Here is a 20,666-nt window from a genome sequence, read left to right on the forward strand (position 1 = left end):
AAACACAAGTTAAAAAATTGATGAGAATTTCTCAGAGTTGATGATTACAGCTAACAAGATCCAAAAGGCTGCTGGGGTCCCAGTGAAAATAGGCGCAATCAGGAAAATTCCAAGATATATTATATGCAAAGACAAAATCGGTATATAGAGAAAAATACTGAACAAGATCAAAACAAAAAAACTTTTGTTCAAAGTAAAGTCCATTAAATGAACAGCAGATCTACAAATGAGGTTTTATAAGCCAAATGAATATTAAAGGATATAGTGCAAAAACTCAGTGAAATAAAGATCTCATCAAGAATACTCTATCCAGCCAGATTATTATTCAGATTTGAAGGATTTTTATAGAACTTCGTGGACAGACAATGGCTTAGGGAACAAGAAGCCTTGAAACAAGTTTTGTAGGAAGTGTTTAAAAAGCTCCTATCAAGGGCAGGAGATACTTCCCATCATGTGGAATTGAGTATGGCACTTACTATCCATTCATCTTGTTGTCGCCTACTAGATTAAGAAAGGTTCAAAACATATAGCAACTCATCATCATAAATTGACTTTTATTAGTTTCATTTCTGATACTTCTACCCACCATTTCTTGGTTTTATTGGACCAATGATATGAAATACTTTTATTATATGCAACCAAGTGGCTGGGATGGAACCTGGGGATATTGGTGCAGAGAGGGGACATTAGAGGTGAGAGCGGTGTTGGAGCACTGTATGTCTGAAACAACTCTATTATGAGCAACTTAGTCAAAACAATGTGTCAATCAACATTCCTGAGGGAGAAAGAAAAAGAATAGTTTCCAAACAATGACTTGGGAGGGGCCCTGGGGAAAGGAAGATTCCTGGAAGCACTAATGAAGATGACAATTACCAGAACATAAGGGATGCCACAAAAACTGTGTTAAAAGATAAGTTTGCAGTAAGGAAATCATTCATCAAGAAAGGGCCCAAATAAGTAATCTAACTGCATCGGGAGTGATTCTTGATTGTAGAGCCAGAAATAACACACAAGCACCAGAATGAAAAGAGGAGGAGGAGAAGAAAAAGGAGGAGGAGGAGGGAAGAGAGGAGGAGTTGGAGGAGGAAGAGGAGGAGACATTGGTGGCGGGAAATGTACATTGATGAATGGACAGGTGTTGCAACATTATATGACTGAAACCTAAGCATGAACAACTTTGTAACTGTGTATCTCATTGTGATTCAATTAAAAAAAAATTTTTAATTTTGAAAAGGTGAAAGAGAAAATAAAATTTCAAAATAAATTTATTTCAAAATAAATTTTGAAAATGGTAAAAGAGGAAATACTGAGCATCTCCAGGTGTGATCCCAAAACAAAACAAAGTAGAAAATCCAAAGACAAGGAGTTAGGAGAAAACCAGGAAAAGAAAGACTTCAGACGTTCAGAGGCTGTTAGAAAGTAAAAAATGTAGTAGAAATCAGCTTAATTCGGCTGCTTTACGAATTTTAGTTATACCATTAGATGACTCCAGGGGGCAGTGAGGACCTGTATTCTGGAAACATCATTACCATGGTTTACAGGAAATCAAGTCTAAAGTCTCAAGAACTGCCTCTCATTAAGTTAATCTAAAAGGGTAGTAAGGGTGCCCTGTTCCAAATCTGTTGTCTTTCTTTGAGTACAGCAACACAGAATGGAAAACCAGAAATTCAGTGTTGTTTTCTTTTAGTTCAATGTGGCTGCCTCCCCCTGTTTGCCTTGTGTGACCCACATTATTAGGGATTTGAATTGTTGTTTTTTGTAAGTTCTGAATATATATCTGAATTAAGGGGTGTGTGTCTGGTAGAGGGGACTGGTGTTCTGACTTCACTGATAATTTAAACTTGACATTGTAATCTTTTTCTTAAATACTGTGAAGTGTATCTTCCCTTCCTCACCCTTATTTGATATTACAGAGGTGGTTGTACAAGGATGGGGACCAGGGGGTATAGAAACACTCACTGAGATGCTTTTCCATAGAGTTCTGGTGCTCGCTGGAGCTGCACATGAGGTGGTAAAAATTCCCCCACTCGGCACCAAGTGTTCCTCAGGGCTCTCCTTCCTGGCCTAGTAGCACACATCTTGTACTGTTCATGGGGTTATACTCATTAAGTTTGGAGTTGACACACACTCTCTTGGCTATGTAACAGCTGGGGATTTCTTGCGGAGTTGGGAATCCACACAGCAGAGGGTAACTTGGGAGTGACAATCGGCTTGTGAGAATCAGGACAACAGATGCTTCAGCACAAACAAGCATGGTTGGGGTAGTGACAAGGATGTACCTGGTATGCTTATTCTCTATTTCAAAAATAGTTCTGTATGCTTACATTTAGATTGGATACCTTGTAGATATGATTGGGCTATTCTGCTCTTTTCCTTTGAATTTATTTTGTGTTTTTGACTTGAGGATAAGAGAGACTCAGAGGGCACTAGAAATAAATGATGTGGTTAAAAACATGGAGGAAAAAAGAGCAACTGGAGGAGAGATTTTTCAGTTCAATGTGCTTTCTTCATGAGTTTTGATGATGCAATACATGGTCACTAGGGGGAAGTGAAGACCCTGGTCTGGGGAGACCATTGTGTGATTTACCCCGAATTGGATGATATACCAGTACCTGCCTATCCCTAGCTCTTCCTGGGAAGAAATATTGGTGGGCAACTAGTTTGTTGGCTTTTCTTGAGTTCAGAAGCACAGAATGAAAAACATAAAGTTCAGTGCTCTTGATGTTCTTTGAAATGCAGAGTTTTCCTCACAAATATTTTATCATCACATTTTCAGTTACTCAAATAGCTCTCCTCTGAGTGTTCTTGTGGCTTTCAACTGCATAGCACAGTCGTCCCATTGTTTATCTATTTGTTCAAGTGGGCACCAGTAACATCTCCATTATGAGACTTGTTACTGTTTTTAGCATATCGAATATGCCATAGGTAGGTTGCCAGGCTCTGCTGTGAGGGCGAGATACTCTCAGTAGCTTACAGGGCTCTCAAAGAGGGATGGTGGAATCGAACCTGGGTAGGCCTTGTGCAAGGCAAACACCCTTCCCGCTGTTCTTTAGCTCGAACTGCATAGGGTGGAGAAATAGTTTCTGAGTTTGGTAGAGCTGAAGAGGAACCTGTGGATGAATATTTATTTGACTAGACAGTAAAGTTGGTATCCGTTAAATGTTAATGTATATGTAGTTCTCTTTTCCTTTCCTTTTTAGTTTTTGTTTGTTGGTTTGTTTTTGTGGTTGATATCAAAGCCTTCTTATCACACTGATAATGGTGCTTTCACGTTTAGTTGTGTTGCTCATTAGGGCCACACATTCAGCATTGGAGTTCCCTGGTGATCTTATTTCCTGGTGGAAATATAAGGTCTTCTAGTAATGCTCATCACTGGATGTTCCTGAGAGTTTTACTGTGCACACACCTGGATGTTGTACTGCAGAAAATCTCTTCTGGTGCTGGGATCCAGACAAATCTGCCAATCTTAAACAACAGAGCTTCCAGAATCATGTTTATGACATGTGGTGATACCAGGATTTGAACTTGAAAGCTTACTCATGCAAGGCAGGTATTGTGTATTAGAAAGTGTCAGAACTGAAAAAAAAAGTAGAAGAAAAAGAAAAATGTGAAAAATGGAAAGTAGTTTTCCAAGCCTTTTCCTGTCCCTCTCCCACCCATTTAATTTAAATATTGTGGTTAACAAAGTTGATAACAAGGCAGCTAATATTTTTTGTTATAGGCAGCCAATATTCCAACACCAATCTCACCATCACTGTCACCTTTCCTCTATAATTGACTTTATTTTCCCAACCAGCCTTCAATCATGCCCCATAGCCGGTGCACAATAATTTATTTTATGTTGCTTTTTTACTACTAAATGGGGAATGGAAAAGTCAAGAAATATTTGTGTATAAGAAAATTTGTGAAAATTTTATATCACCGTTGGTATATTAAGTCCTTGTCTGAGGGTTTACTAAGGAATTGTTACAGTTAAGTCTACTGTGCAATTTTTGTTAGTTCAGATTGTTAGTAATATTTGTTTAGAGTGTTTATATTTACATTACATTACCGTATAGTCTGTTGTGCTATGACTGGGATGTTTACAAGCTTTTGGAAGGAATACCAGTGAGATGTAATTTTAGGTAGCTATTTCCAGTATAGGTTGGAGAGTGGAATTATATTCAAATGTCATTTATATAGAGAAACTGATGTATAATATACCTACATATTTATTGGTTCACTGACTTAAAGGAAGCCCAACAATGTTGAAACCATTATAGTAGTATAACCTATAGTATTATATATAGTATTATATATTATACTATATTCACTATATACTGTTTAGTATTATGTATATCATATATACTATACTGTACATAGTATTGTAATCACTATATATGGTAAAACCAAATAAAATATTGATTAATACAAATTTATAAGAAGTACCTCTGTGTATATATTATATATAAATATAAATATATATATAAAGGTACGAAACTGAGTTTGTCCTTCTCTCTTATTCTCTACTACTGTCATTTAAATGCCAAAATGCAGTACACAATTTACTGTCTTGACTCTTGTTGAATGAGAGTTGGAGAGAGGAAATTGATATTGACAAGTTTAACAGTGCAAACCAACGTTGGGAGACACAAATGGGAGTATCACTTCTTGTGTTTTCCTGTATTATTGTTTATTGTTTGGACTTCCTCGATTTGGAGCATCCCTATGGTTTGTAGGTAAGTGTTCCAGTGATCAAGCTGCCTGAATAATAAAATACTGTACATATTCCAGCACAAACAAGTGTGGCAGGAAGCAGTGAATAGTGTGCACATTTTTCGTCCCAAACGTAAGACATCACCAGAGCAAGTTTTTTATTTTTTCAGAGATAGCAACTAACTTTCCCAAATGCTATAAAATAACATGTAATTTGAACTCTTAATTGCAGGAAGCTGTAGGGGTGCCCCACACTACATTTGTTCATGGAGACATTGTCACGTCCCAGCTCAGTGTAAGACACAGACATCATGAACACAAGGATTTCAGCACATTTATTATTCCCTGTAAATCAGGTATAAAGAAATATTTTTTCTGAGAAGAATAATATAAAAAAAATTTTTTTACATGTGTCTAATATCAAGAAATTCTGAGAAATCTAATGTTCAAGGCCAGGCCAGAGAGGGGTGAGCAGAGGCAGGTGCAGGAAGCAGCTTTGCATGCAGGCCCCTCCCTTCTCTGGGGCAGGGGAGGGATAAGAGCTGGCAGAGAGCCAGGCCCAGGGTTGGGGTGTCAGCAGGCAGCACTCTGGGCATCTCCATCATGACCTGGGCTCTTCTCCTGCTCAGCCTCCTCAGTCAGGGCCCAGGTGAGGTGTGGGAAGGGACCTTGAGAACATCTGGGCTCACCCTTTTCTTCCTTCCTCAGGTTTATCCAGAGCCAACCTGAACTCATCAGAGTATGTTGGGTTTTTTTTTTCAGGTATCTGGGCCCAGTCTGCTCTGACTCAGCCTCCCTCAGTGTCTGGGACTCAGGATCAGACAGTCACCATCTCCTGTACAGGAACCAGCAATGACATTGGGGGATATAGTGATGTTTCCTGGTACCAGCAGCAGGAGGGCACAGCTCCCAAAATGCTGATTTATGATGGCAATAAGCGGCCATCAGGGATCCCTGAGCGCTTCTCTGGCTCCAAGTCTGGCAACACGGCGACTCTGACCATCTCTGGGCTCAAGCCTGAGGACGAGGCTGATTATTACTGTTGCTCCTACAGAAGGGGTGGCACACGCACAGTGGTTCATGCTCATAGGGAAGTGAGACAAAAACCTGCTCTCAGTCATCTCATCCTTCTTCCCTAATGAACTTAGATTTTCATTTGTTTACATATTTATTTTGAAATTGAATGATTATAATCTTATGATTTTTTATTTTTAAAAATTATAACTTTCTCCAAATTCTTTTATATTTAGTTTTTTGCTGCATTTTATATTTGTTTCCAATTCTCTCTGATTTGTATGGTATGCAGACATGCACAATAATAAAGTCATTAATTGTCTGAGGTAATCTTTATATCCACCTATAGAGTTGGAAAGTTTTTAGATAGAATTGGCAGCCCATAATTTCAGTCCTTTAAGACATGTTTTCTTATAGTTTTACCTTGACACATCCATGAACATTTTTATTCCATAATATAGTTCTCCTCTTAAAGAAACTTCCTATATACCATCAGTCTTCTCCAATATTTCTCCTCCTCAACTCTCTACATAAAGAAATTTAAAATCCATGTTCATGCACTTGTCTTGTTTTAGGAGTTTTTATATTCCTTTTAGGGATTCATAAAGCATATTAGTTATTTAATTTTTCTTAGGGATGTCATTATGTTCTAGTTCATTCATCCTGAAACCTACATAAATCCCTTGCTACAGATAAATAATAGTTCCTTTTATGACTATAATTCATTTGTCACTTGATAAATTAATCAATGAAAAAATTAAGAACCAATTTCTGGTGTTTTCATTCACAGCATACAAGCAAAGAGAAACTTGAAATCTTTTCAATAGGACTATTCAGAAGCAAATTGTAGCAAATTGAAATGTGAACACGACTAAGTTTTGTGGAATTTGGAGGTCCAGAAATTTCAGGGTCTGTTGACCTGGGATGAGTCTGTAGGAACCTTAGTGAGGCCATGAAGTTAGATCATAAGTAGTCCGCATGGTGGCAGCACTGTTGAGTGATGCGCCTGTAGGAGCTTCGGTAGCAGGGACCATGGCCTGCCCCTATCCTCAGAGAGCCCGGGATTTTAACCACTGGAGACCAGTGTGTTTATGGATTTTAGTTGCTTGACTTGTATTTCCTCAGGGTTTAGGAATCTGAAGAGCAAGACTAGTGGGTGAGTCACCATGACAATGATTGTCACAGTACTCTTATATTAAAAAATGACACATTTTTGAAATAAAACCTCTAAAAATAAACAAAATAAAAGTGAAAAAGAAGGCCATAATATGGGCACTTTGTAGAAATCATTTGTTTTTCTTTTCTTTTAATTTACATTGCCTTTTTTGGATTTTGAGGACCAGAGGAAGAGGTTAGGAAAGAACTAGAAAGAAGCGAGGTGCTTTTCAATTCTTTCATTTCCCTCCAAGTCTCTGTGTTTCCCAACATGGAGGAAAGGAGAGGGATTGGAGGAGAGGATTTTCAGCTCAATTGTGCCTTTTCCGGTTGTGCCTTTTATCAGTCTCTGTAATGCAGTATATGGCCACCAGATGGAGGTAAACAGCTGGGTCTGGAAAATTCCTTGCTGTGGTTTATTCTGAAAAGTATGATGATAGCTGCCTGAAATTCACTCTTCCTAGAAGAAATATGGGTGGGAGTACTAGTTTGGTGGCTATTCTTGAGTCCAGAGGCACAAAGTGGAAAACAGGAAGTTCACAACTATTGATGTTGCTTTAAATGCAGCAGTTTCCTTCCTAATCTACATTTGATGATCCACATATTGAGTGACAGGAATAGAGCGATAGCACAAGAGGTAGGGCATTTGCCTTGCACGTGGCCGACCTGTGTTTGATTCCTTTATCTCTTTTGGACAGCCTGGCAAGCTACCGAGAGTATCATGCCCACATGGCAAAGCCTGGCAAGCTACTCGTGGTGTATTCGATATACCAAAAAGAGTAAGGACAAGTCTCACAATGGAGACATTACTGGTGCCCGCTAGAGCAAATCGATGAACTACAGTGCTACAGTGCTACGTATTGAGTTAGTCAAACAGCTGTCCTCTCTCTGTGTGTTCTCAGGGCTCTCCACTGTGTGGGATGGAGAAATGTTGGTATGAGCTTCCTACAGCTAGAGTGGAATCTGATGCTGAGAATATTCTTTAACTTGACCTTAAAGTGGTATTTTTTTTAAAACAATGTTTTTGAATTTTTAGTTCTCCTTTCCTTCTTTGTTGCCTTAGTAATGGTTTGTGTGTGATGTCTAAGGGTTGTAGGCACACTGACTGTGGTGCTTTTGCCTTTAGTTGTGTTGCCTACAGGGGCCACACATCAGATTTTAGTGCTCACACAACTCAGCACTGTGATCCCTGGGGCAATATTTTTCTGGTATAAGAGTTCACATTTCAGAGGGGAGAAGTCAGATGGAATAGTGAAGGGATTACTAAGAAAATGATGGCTGGATGAATCAGTTGGGATGGGAGATACACTCCGAAAGTAGATAATGGACTAAACATGATGACCTCTCAGTGTCTGTGTTGCAAGCTATAATTCCCAAAAGTAGAGAGAGATTATGGGTAATATTGTCTTCCATAGTGGGAGGGGGAGGTGGAAAGGGGGGGTATACCCCAGATATTGGTGGTGGGGAATGTGCACTGGTGGAGGGATATGTGTTTGATCATTGTGAGATTGTAATCCAAACATAAAAGCTTGTAACTACCTTACGGTGATTCAATAGAATTAAAAAAAAAATTAAAATTGTAAAAAAAGAGTTCACATGTCTCTTAGTACTAGCATGTCCTGGGTTACAGCTGTTTGCTTTGGTGTTCACACCCACCTGGATGACATATTGCAGAAAATCCCTTATGGTGCTGGGATTGATGCAGGCAGCAAAGTTTCCAATTTGAAACAGCAGAGCTTCCAGGATCCTGTTCAGGACATGTGGTGGCACTGGGTGTCGAGCAGGGAACCTAACTCATCCTGTCAGGTCCTTTATGCAGTGAGCTAATCTGCAGACCCTAACTCAGGTTTAGAGCACAGGTATTAGAGAATGTGAAAATTGAAGAAAAAGAAAAGACAAAATAGGAGAAATTGAAGGTAGATTTCCAAGCCTTTGAAAGGATAAAGCGGGGATATAATTTTCTGTTGGACTTCACTGTGCAGGGTGGAGAGGATGGTTCATATTAATATATCAGTTATAGAGAGATATTTATGTATCACTCACCTATACATTCACTAGTTCATTGAGCTGAAGGAAGCCAGAATATTGAAACTCATCTGTGATCTAATAAATGTAAAGAAAGTAAAACAACTGAGAAGAAAGCATATCATAGGGTTCAATCCTCTCAATATGCTCCCCATTTTTTGCCCACATTTCATCCCTTGACTGCAAGGATGAAAGGAAATACTGGATGTTCTCCCAGTTGATTAAAGTCTTTCTTTTCTTTCTCAGGGACCCACAACTATCATGGCAATTAATGAAAAAGTCTCTTCTTTTGTGGAAAATTCTTTTTGCATGGCAGAGCCTGGCAAGCACCTGTGGCATATTGGATATGCCAAACACAGTAACAACAAGTCTCACAATGGAGACGTTACTGGTGCCCGCTCGAACAAATCGATGAGCAATGGGATAACAGTGACAATAACAGTGACAGTGATTATGGTATGCTTATTCTCTATTTCAAAAATATTTCTGTATGCTTACATTTAAAGTGGATGCTTTGTAGATATTACTGGGTTATTCTGCTCCTTTCCTATATATTTTTTGTCTTTTTGATTTGAGGACAAGAGAGAGACTGGGAGGGTCCTAGAAATAAATGATGTTGTTAAAAACCTGGAGGAAAAGGAGAGCAGCAGGAGGAGAGATTTTCCAGTTCAATGTGCTTTCTTCATGAGTTTTGATGATGCAATACGTGGTCACTAAGGGGAAGTGAAGACCTTGGTCTGGGGAGATCATTGTGTGGTTTACCCTGAATTGGATTCATCCAGGAAATATCAATACCTGCCTATCCCTAGCTCTTTCTGAAAAAGTATGGGTGGGCGACTAGTTTGGTGGCTCTTCTTGAGTTCAGAAGCACAGAATGAAAAACATAAAGTTCAGTGCTCTTGATGTTCCTTGAAATGCAGAGTTTCCCTCACGAATATTTTATCATCACATTTTCAGTTACTCAAATAGCTCTCCTCTGAGTGTTCTTGTGGCTTTCAACTGCATAGCACAGTCATCCCATTTTTCATCGATTTGCTCAAGTGGGCACTAGTAATGTCTCCATTGTGAGACTTGTTGTTACTGTTTATGGCATATCAAATACGACACAGGTGGCTTGCCAGGTTCTGCTATGAGGGCAGGATACTCTCAGTAGCTTGCAGGGCTCTCCGAGAGGGACAGAGGAATCAAACCCAGGTCAGCTGCATTCAAGGCAAACACCCTACCTGCTGTGCTATAGCTCCAACTGCATAGGGTATAGAAATAGAATCTGAGTTTAGTTGAGCTTAAGAGGAATTTGTGGATGAATATTTATTTGACTCAACAGTAAAGTTGTCACTGTCAATGTCACTTTCACTGTCATCCTGTTGCTCATCGATTTGCTCAAGCAGGCACCAGTAATGTCTCCATTGTGAGATTTGTTTGTTACTGTCTTTGGCATGTTGAATACACCACGGGTAGCTTGCTAGGTTCTGCCGTGCGGGAGAGATACTCTCGGTAGCTTGCCAGGCTCTCCAATATGGGAGAAGGAATCTAACCCGGGTTGGGCACATGCAAGGTGAATGCCCTATCGCTGTGCTATCGCTGAAGCTCAATAGTAAAGTTGGTTTCTTTAAAAGTTGATGGATTTGTAGTTCTCTTTTCCTTTCCTTCTTAGTTTTTTTTTTAATTTTTTGTTGTTCATAGTAAAGTCTTCTTATCACACTGACTATGGTGCTTTCACCTTAGCTGTGTTGTTCATTAGGGCCATACATTCAGCATTGGAGTTCCCTGAAACCTATTTTCCTGGTGAAAATATTAATGTCTTTTAGTACTGCTCATCATTGGATGTTCCTGAGAGTTTCGCTGTGCCATGTCACCTGGATGTTGTATTGCAGAAAATCTCTTCTGGTGCTGGAATCCAGACAACAAATCTTCCAATCTGAAACAACAGAGATTCCAGAATCATGTTCATAACATGTGGTGATACCAGGATTTGAACTTGAAAGCTTACTCATGCAAGACAGGCACTGTGTATTACAAAGTGTCAGTACTGAAAAAAAATTCTAAGAAAAAGACAAAATGTGAGAAATAGAATGTAATTTTCCCAGCCTTTCCCTATCCCTCTCCCACCTATTTTTTGTTTTAATATTGTGGTTAATAAAGTTGAAAACAACGCAGCCAATATTTGTTGTTATAGGTAGCCAGTATTCCAACACCAATCCCACCACCACTGTCACCTTTCCCAAACAATTGATTCCATTTTCCCAAACAGCCTTCAATCATGCCCCATAGCCAGTGCACAATAATTTATTTTATGTTGCTTTTTTACTACTAAGTGGGGAATGGAAAAGTCGAGAAATATTTCTTTATAAGAAAATTTGTGAAAATTTTATATCACTGTTGGTATATTAAGTCCTTGTCTGAGGGTTTACTCAGCAGTATTTACAGTTAAGCCTTCTGTGCAATTTTTGTTAGCTCAGATTTTTATTAATGTTTGTTTGAGATTTGTTGTCTTTTACATTACATTACCATACAGTTCGGTGAGCTATGACTGGGTTTGTTTTCGAGCTTTTAGAAGGAATAACGGTGAGATGTAATTTTATGTTGGTATTCACAATGCAGCCTGGAGAGGTGGAATTATATTACAAAGCATTTATATATAGAGATTGATGTATCATAGACCTTTATATTTATCGGTTCTCTGACTTAAAAGAAGCCCAAGGATGTTGAAACCATTTGAATATTATATAGTATTTTATATAGTATTACATATTATGCTATATTCATTGGGCTGGAGCGATAGCACAGCAGTTGGGCTTTCGCCTTTCACTTGGACAATCTATGTTCAATTCCTCCGCCCCATACGGAGAGCCCGGCAAGCTACTGAGAGTATGGAGCCTGCATCGCAGAGTCTGGCAAGCTGCGTGTGCGTATTGGATATGCCAAAAACAGTAATAATAAGTCTCTCAATGAGAGACGTTACTGGTGCCTGCTTGAACAAATCGATGAGCAACGGGATGACAGTGACAGTGACTATATTCATTATATACGATTTAGTACTATGTACATCATATATACTATATTGTACATAGCATTGTAATCATTATATAAGGTAAAATAGAATAAAACATTGGATAATACAAATTCATAAGAAGTTACTCACTGTGTATGTATACAAAGGTATAAAACGGAGCTTGTCCTTCTCTCTTTTTTTGGGTCCCAGCAGCCTCCACACTGGACCTTCATCATTTTTAAGTCCCACAGCACAAGACAGGCAGAAAAGACAGAGAGCAGTGTCCAGCTCTATCTCTTAGTATCTTCCAGAGCCAGGGGGGCGGGGAACTCTGGCAGCTCTAGTGGGTGTAACTACGACAAACACTCATCCTGACCATAAGAACACTAGAAATCCAATGGGAAAACACGTAGGAACCCATCAAGCCCAATGAACAAAACATAATATCACTGAAGCCATACATAACACCAGTAAATCCTCAGAAAGTGTCTTTAGTAAAGTTATGATGAGGATGTTCAGTGAGTTCAATGAAGCGATATCACAGGTAGTCAGCAAAGCACAAGAAAGTATGAAAGTCGAATTGAGAAGACGATTTCAGTCAGAAATCACAGAAATGAAAGACATGGCAGATGATATTTTAAAAAGTTGATAGAATCTCTGAATGTCAGAATAACAGAAGCTGAACAGAAGGTTGAGGTGCTCCAAGACGAGAAGGGGCAAACCACTAGAAAGCAGCAGAAGGTGGAATATACCCTGAAGAGAAATAAACAGCATACCAGAGAACTATGGGATAAATCCAAGAGGAACAAAATAAAAATCATTGATGTCTCTTAAGAACAGGAAGACAAATGTGGTAAAGAAACACTAGATAAAAAAATTGATAATTATTTCTCAGAATTGATGATTACAGACATCGAGGTCCAAAATGCCCCTGTGGTCCCAGTGAAAATAGATCCAATTAGGAAAACTCCAAGATATATCATATCTTAAATGACAAAATCCCAATATAGAGAAAGAATACTGAATGTAGCAAGATCAAAAAAAAAAACTTTCTCTCAAAGTAAGTCCGTTAAGTGGACAGCAGATCTAACAAATTAGACTTTATGAATCAGACAAATATGTAAGGATATATTACAAAAGCTCAATGAAATAAACATCGCACCAAGAATACTCTATCCAGGGGCCGGAGCGATAGCACAACAGGTAGGACGTTTGCCTTGCATGCGGCCGACCCGGGTCGATCCCCGGCATCCCATATGGTCCCCCAAGCACTGCCAGGAGCAATTCCTGAGTGCAAAGCCAGGAGTAACCCCTGAGCATCGCTGGGTGTGACCCCAAAAAAAAAAGCAAAAAAAAAAAAAGAATACTCTATCCAGCTAGATTTTTATTCAGATTTGAAGGAACTATACGAAATTCCTCTATATATTTTATAGAGAGTAATATATGTATTCTTATGTATACATATATAACATACACATATATATGTATATAAAAACAAATATATACATATATATGTGCCTCTCGGAGAGCCCGACAAGCTATCGAGAGTATCCCACCCACACAGAAGAGACTGGCAAGCTCTCCGTGGCTTATTCAATGTGCCCAAAAGAGTAACAATAACAGGTCTCATTCCCCTGACCCTAAGAGAGCCTCCAATCGTTGTGAAAGATGAATAAGGAGAGGCTGCTAAAATCTCAGGGCTGGGACAAATGGAGACGTTACTGGCACCCACTCTCAGAGCTGGGATGGATGGAGACATTACTGGCACCCACTCAAGTACAATGGTGAACAACAGGATGACAGTGATGACAGTGATACAGTGATACAGAAATTCATGGACAGGCAACAGCGTAGGAAATTAGTAACCTTGAAACTTGTTTTCTAAGAAGTGTCTAAAAAGCTCCTTTAAAAGGCAGGAGAAACTTCCCATCATGTGGCATTAAGAAAGGTTAAAAACATATAGTGTCTCATGATCATAAATTGACTTGTATTGCTTTTTTTGACACTTCTACCAATCATTTCTTGGTTTCATTGGACCAACTGTTATGAAATACATTTGTTATATGCCTGCCAAGTGGGTGGGATGGAAATTGGGGATATTGGTGGAGAGAAGGGGACATTAGTGATGGGGTTGGTGTTGGGATATTGTATTCCTGAAACAATTCTATTATGAACAATCTGTAAATTACAGTGTCTCAATAAACATTGATAGTTTTTTCAGAACAAGTTTCTCAGGAGGGTAGAGGATGGAGGGAGGAAGATTTCTGGAAACAACAATGAAGAAACCAATTATAAGAAACATGGGATACCACAAATACTGCACTGTACACATAGAAATGCAGAAAAATCAAGCCTGCATTTCTCTGTCTCTCTCTATCTCTCTCCATGTAACACATACTGAGGGATACACTATCCAGTCTTGACTCGGGCTAAATATCAAAGCAGGATAAAATTAAGTTACAAGTTGAATAATACAAAGGAAATCTGAAGAGAAACGGAGACAAAATTGTTGTCTATTGTTGCTGGCAGGTACCCTTGTTTGTTGAAAGGTCTCCCTCCCTGGTGTGTGTGGGTCGGTGACCTGGGAGTCACAATCTGCTTCTGAGACTCAGGATAACAGATGCTTCAGCACAAACAAGTGTGATTTGGGTGGTGACAAGTATGTACCTGAGAGAATCACCACCAGCAAACAACCATCATGAGCAGGAATTTACACAAAAGGGTAATTTAACTTTGTCAATGTTAGAGAGAACCTGAAACATGGCACACCATGGGCATTTCCTGGAGTGACACGGTACTGAGTGATCATTGAGGCAGTCATATTATAAGCAGAGATCCAGAGGATTAGGAAGGACATGAATGTATGCGATGTCAGCACATTTATGTTCCTCTTCAAGTCAAGAATCAAAATGTTTGTGCAATAAAAATTTATATAAAAGATAATTAATTTGCTTGATAGTTATGCTATGCAGAACTACAGAGGTGCCAAAGGTAGCCTATTTCTGGTTCAATCTCTGGCACCACATCAGTCTCCTAGGATTGGCCTTGGGGTCCCAGAGCAAGACCACAATGGCCTTGGTGGTCCACAGCACCATACAGCGTACTTGGTTCACAGCACAAAGCAGCCTGGGCATTGAAATGCCAGCCCTGTTAGCAGATTATCACTGGGAGTGTCCTCCATGCCCCCATGAATGCCAAAATAAGAACAAAAGTCAAGAGATATATGAATGAATAATAATGATTTTTAATGTAATGCAGAAACATCTGGAGTCCCAGGCCAGGCCAGAGAGGGGTGAGCAGAGGCAGGTGCAGGAAGCAGCTTTGCATGCAGGCCCCTCCCTTCTCTGGGGCAGGGGAGGGATAAGAGCTGGCAGAGAGCCAGGCCCAGGGTTGGGGTGTCAGCAGGCAGCACTCTGGGCATCTCCATCATGACCTGGGCTCTTCTCCTGCTCAGCCTCCTCAGCCAGGGCCCAGGTGTGGCTCAGGGAAGGGAATCTGATAACATCTGGGCTCACCCTTTTCTTCCTTCCTCAGATTTATCTAGAACCAACCTGAACTCATCAAAATGTGTTGGGTTTTTTTTTCAGGGATCTGGGCCCAGTCAGCTCTGACTCAGCCTCCCTCAGTGTCTGGGACTCCGGGACAGACAGTCACCATCTCCTGTACAGGAACCAGCGATGACATTGGGGGATATAATGATGTCTCCTGGTACCAGCAGCAGGAGGGCACAGCCCCCAAAATGCTGATATATGATGTCAATAAGCGGCCGTCAGGGATCCCTGATCGCTTCTCTGGCTCCAAGTCTGGCAACACAGCGACCCTGACCATCTCTGGGCTCAGGCCTGAGGATGAGCTTGATTACTATTGTGGCTCCTACAGAAGGGGTGGCACAGCACAGTGGTTCACACTCATAGGGAAGTGAGACAAAAACCTGCTCTCAGTCATCTCATCCTCCTTCACTAATGAACTTAGATTTTCATTTGTTTACACATTTATTTTGAAATTGAATCATTCTAAGCTTATGTTTTTTGATATTTTAAAATTATAACATTCTCCAAATTCTTTTATATTTAGTCTTTTTGCTGCACTTTATATATGATTCCAGTTCTCTCTGAACTACTATGGTATGCAGGCCTGCAAAATATTAAAGTCATAAACTTTTTGAGGTAGTCTGAATATCCACCAATTATGTTGGAGAGTTTTTGGATCAATTGGCAGCCCATAATTTCAGTCCTTTAGACATGTGTTCTTATAATTTACCTTGATACATCCATTAATATTTTTATTCCACACTATATTTCTCCTCTTAAGTAAAGAAACTTCCTATATGCTATCAGTTTTTTCCAATACTTCTCCTCCTGAACTCTCTACATAAAAAATATTTAAAATCAATGTCAATGCATTTGCCTTGTTTTAGGAGTTCATATATTCCTGTTAGGAATTCATATAGAGTATTAGTCATTGAATTTTTCTTAATGATGCCAATATATTCTAGTTCACTAATCCTGAAACCTACATAAATTAATTGTTACAGATAAATAATAGTTCCCTTTATCAAGTACAAATGATTTGTGACTTGATAAATTTATCAATGAATAAAATTAAGCACCAGTTTCTGGTGTTTTCATTCACAACACACAAGCATATAGACACTTGAAATCTTTTAAATAGGACTATCCAGAAGCAAACTGAAGCAAATGAAATGTGAACACGACTAAGTGCTGTGGAATTTGGAGGTCCAAAAATTTCAGGGTCTGTAGACCTGGGATGAGTCTGCAGGAACCTCAGTGAAGCTATGAAGTTAGGTCATAAGCAGTCTGCCTGGCGAGCACTGTCAAGTGGTGCGACTGCAAGAGCTTGGTTACTGGGGAACATGGCCGGCCCCCATCCTCAAGGGAGCTCCAGATTTTAACCACGGGAAACCAGTGTGCCTATGAATTTCAGTTGCTTCAATTGCATTTTCTCAGAGGTTTAGGTCATGAGTTTGAAGAGCAAGACTGATAGGTGAGTCAACATGACAGAAGTGTCACAGTATGCTTATATTTAAGATGGCACTGTGCTGTTTTTAGACTTTTAAAAATTAACAGAGTAAAAATGAAAAAGAAGACCATAAAATGGGCACTTTGTAGAAATCATCTGTTTTTCTTTTCTTTCAATTTACTTTGTCTTTTTTGGATTCTGAGGACAGAGAAAGAGGTTAGGAAAGGACTAGAAAGAAACAAAGTGGTTTTCAATTTTTTCATTTCCCTCCAAGTCTCTGTTTCCCAACACAGAGGAAAGGAAAGGGATTGGAGGAGAGGATTTTCAGCTCAATTGTGCCTTTTTCAGTTGTGCCTTTTATCAGTCTGTGTAATGCAGCATGTGGCCACCAGATGGAGGTAAACAGCTGGGTCGGGAAAATTCCTTGCTGTGGTTTATTCTGAAAACTATGATGTACCATAGATGCCTACAATTCACTCTACCTAGAAGAAATATGGATGGGAGTACTAGTTTGGTGGCTATTGTTGAGTCCAGAGGCACAAAGTGGAAAGCAGGATGTTCACAACTTTTGCTGTCTCTTTATATGCAGGAGTTTCCCTCCTATTCTACATTTTATGATCCATCTATTGAGTGATAACAAAGGACTGGAGTGATAGCACAGCAGGTAGGGCATTTGCCTTGCATGAGGCCGACCCGGGTTAGATTCCTCCGTCCCTCTCGGTGAGCCCGGCAAGCTGCACATGGTGTATTCAATATGCCAAAAACAATAATGTCAAGTCTCACTATGGAGATGTTACTGGTGCCCACTCGAGCAAATCGATGAACAATGAGGCGACATTGCTACAGTACTACATATTGAGTTAGTCAAATAGCTGTCCTCTCTCTGTGTGTTTCAAGGGCTCTCCACTGCTTGGGATGGAGAAATGTTGGTATGAGCTCCCTACAGCTGGAGTGGAACCTGATGCTGAGAGTATTATTTAACTTGACCTTAAAGTGGTATTTTATTAAAACAATGTTTTTGAACTTATAGTTCTCCTTTCCTTCTTAGTTGTTTTATTAGTTGTTTTTGTGTAATGTCTAAGGGTTGTAGACACACTGACCTTGGTGCTTTCACATTGAGTCGTGTTGCCTACAGGAGCCACACATCAGATTTTCGTGCTCACACACTCAGCACTGTGATCCCTGGGGCAGTATTTTTCTGCTATAAGAGTTCACATGTCTCTTAGTACTAGCATGCCCTCGGTTACAGCTGTTTGCTTTGGTGTTCACATCTACCTGGATGATGTATTGCAGAAAATCCCTTTGGTGCTGAGATGTAGGCAGCAAAGCTTCCAATTTGAAACAGTAGATCTTCTAGGATCCTGTTCAGAACATGTGGTGGCACTGGGTGTCAACCTGGAAACCTAACTCATGCCCATCAGGAATTTTAAACAGTGAGCTAGTTTACATACCCTAACTCAGGTTTAGAGCACAGGTATAAGAGAATGTGAAAATTGAAGAAAAAGGAAAGACAAACTTTGAGAAATTGAAGGTAGATTTCCAAGTCTTTAAAAGGATAAAGAGGGGATATAATTTTATGTTGGACTTCACTGGGCAGGATGCAGAGGAAGGTTCATATTAATATATCATTTATATAGAGAGATTTATGTATCACTCACCTGTACATTCACTAGTTCATTGAGCTGAAGGAAGCCCAAAATATTGAAACTCATCTGTGGTCTAATAAATGTACATGAAATTAAACAACAGAGAACAAAGCATATCATAGGATACAATACTCTCAATTTGCTTCCTATTTCATTTGCCCACATCTCTTCCCTTGACTGCAGGGGATGACTCGTGAAAGGAAGTGCTGGATGTTTTCCCAGTTGATTAAAGTCTTTTCTTTCCTGATCATTTAGTTCAGAGGAGGAATGTTCTCAGCATTCTCAGGGACACACAACTGCCATGGCATTTTATGAGAAAGCCTCTTCTTTTACGAGAAATCCCTCTTGCTTCTGCACCTTCTACTTGGAGGTACCTGAATGATTTCAAATAAGTAGCAAGAGCATACAGCCGCACATCAATAGACCCTCTGCAAAGATCCCAACTTGAGCTCCTTCATCTACAACTTCACTTCTATTTGTGTCTTCAAAACTCTTGTGGCCACCCTGGTCAGTGTGTATACATTTAGGAATATGAGTTTTCTGATTATTTGAATTATAGAGTTATATGTATTGCTTCTATACTGGTGGATTTACCACTTGGAAGATTATATATTTATATTATCTTGCTATAAATTTTTATCAAATTTTATGGCATGTTTATTCTCTATTTCAAAAATATTTCTGTATTCTTACATTTAGAGTGGATACTTTGTAGATATTATTGGGTCATTTTCAATTCAAAGAAAAAGACAAAATGTAAGAAATAGTATGTAGTTTTCCAAGCCTTTCCCTATCCCTCTCCCGCCAATTTTATTTAAATATTGTGGTTAACAAAGTTAATAACGAGACAGCCAATATTTGTTGTTAGATGCAGCCAATATTCCAACACCAATCCCACCACCACTGTCACCTTTCCTCTACAATTGACTCCATTTTCCCAAACAGCCGTCAATCATGCCCCATTGCTGGTGCACAATAATTTGTTTTATGTTGCTTTTTACTACTTAATGGAGAATGGAAAAGTCAAGAAGTATTTCTGTATAAGAAAATTTGTGAAATTGTATATCACCATTTGTGTATTAAGTCTTTGTCTGAGAGTTTCCTAGCAGTTGTTATAGTTTAGCCTTCTGTGCAATTTTTGTTAGTTCAGATTGCTAGTAATGTTTGTTTGAGATTGGTTGTCTTTTACATTACATTACCGTACAGTCTGGTGTGCTACGACTGGGATTGTTACTTATCCAAGATTTTGTAAGAAATAATGGTCAGATGTAATTTTATTTGGCATTCACAAATACAGTCTGGAGAGGTGGAATTATATTACATAGCATTTATAGAGAGAGCTTGAAGTATCATACACCTATATATTTATTGGTTCACTGACTTAAAGGAAGCCCAACAATGTTGAAACCATTTGAATAATATATAGTATAATATATAGAATTACATGTTATACTATATTCATTATATACTATTTAGTATGATGTATATCATATATACTGTATTGTTCATAGTATTGTCATCACTATATAAGGTAAAATAGAATTAAATATTGGATAATACAAATTCATAAGAAGTAACTCACTGTGTATATATACAAAGGCACAAAAACTGAGCTTGTCCTTCTCTCTTTTTCTCTTACTACTGTCATTCAAATGCCAAATTACAGTACATCATTTACTGTCTTGACTCTTGTTGGATGAGAGACGGAGAGTGGAAATTGATATTGACAAGTTCAAGAATGCAAAGGCAACATAGTGAGACACAAAGGGGAATATCATTCCTTGTGTTTTTCTGTATTGCTGTTTATTGCTTGGACTTCCTCAACTTGGAGCATCCCTATGGTGGGTAGGTGAGTGTTCCAGTGATCAAGCTGCCTTCGAAATTCAGTACTGCACATATTCCAGCACAAAGAAGTAAAGAAGTGTATCAGGGAGCAGTGAAAAGTATGTTCTTTGTAGTCCGAAAAGTAAGAGATCATCAGAGCAAGTTTTTTTCAGATATAGTTACTAACTTTTCTGAATATTATAAAATAACCTGTAATATGAATCCCAATTGAGGTAATCTGTAGTGGTGCCCCAGGTTTATTTTTTCATGGAGACATTGTCACATCCTAGCATAGTATAAGACACAGACATTATGAACACAAGGGGTTTCAGCAC

The 20,666-nt window shown here is 39.1% G+C and overlaps 2 gene segments (V, D, J or C); both read left to right on the top strand.

The window, feature by feature from the left end:
- The first annotated feature begins 5,298 nt into the window (after window positions 1-5,298).
- On the top strand, window positions 5,299-5,834 carry LOC129407083 (immunoglobulin lambda variable 2-23-like). The segment is given in 2 exon segments: window positions 5,299-5,344; window positions 5,458-5,834. Coding segments are annotated over 2 exon segments (423 nt in total).
- A 9,475-nt stretch (window positions 5,835-15,309) lies between these two features.
- On the top strand, window positions 15,310-15,803 carry LOC129407084 (immunoglobulin lambda variable 2-18-like). The segment is given in 2 exon segments: window positions 15,310-15,355; window positions 15,469-15,803. Coding segments are annotated over 2 exon segments (381 nt in total).
- Window positions 15,804-20,666: the final 4,863 nt, after the last annotated feature.

This window comes from Sorex araneus, chromosome 9, assembly GCF_027595985.1.
Source record: "Sorex araneus isolate mSorAra2 chromosome 9, mSorAra2.pri, whole genome shotgun sequence".
NCBI classification, from domain to species: Eukaryota; Metazoa; Chordata; class Mammalia; order Eulipotyphla; family Soricidae; genus Sorex; species Sorex araneus.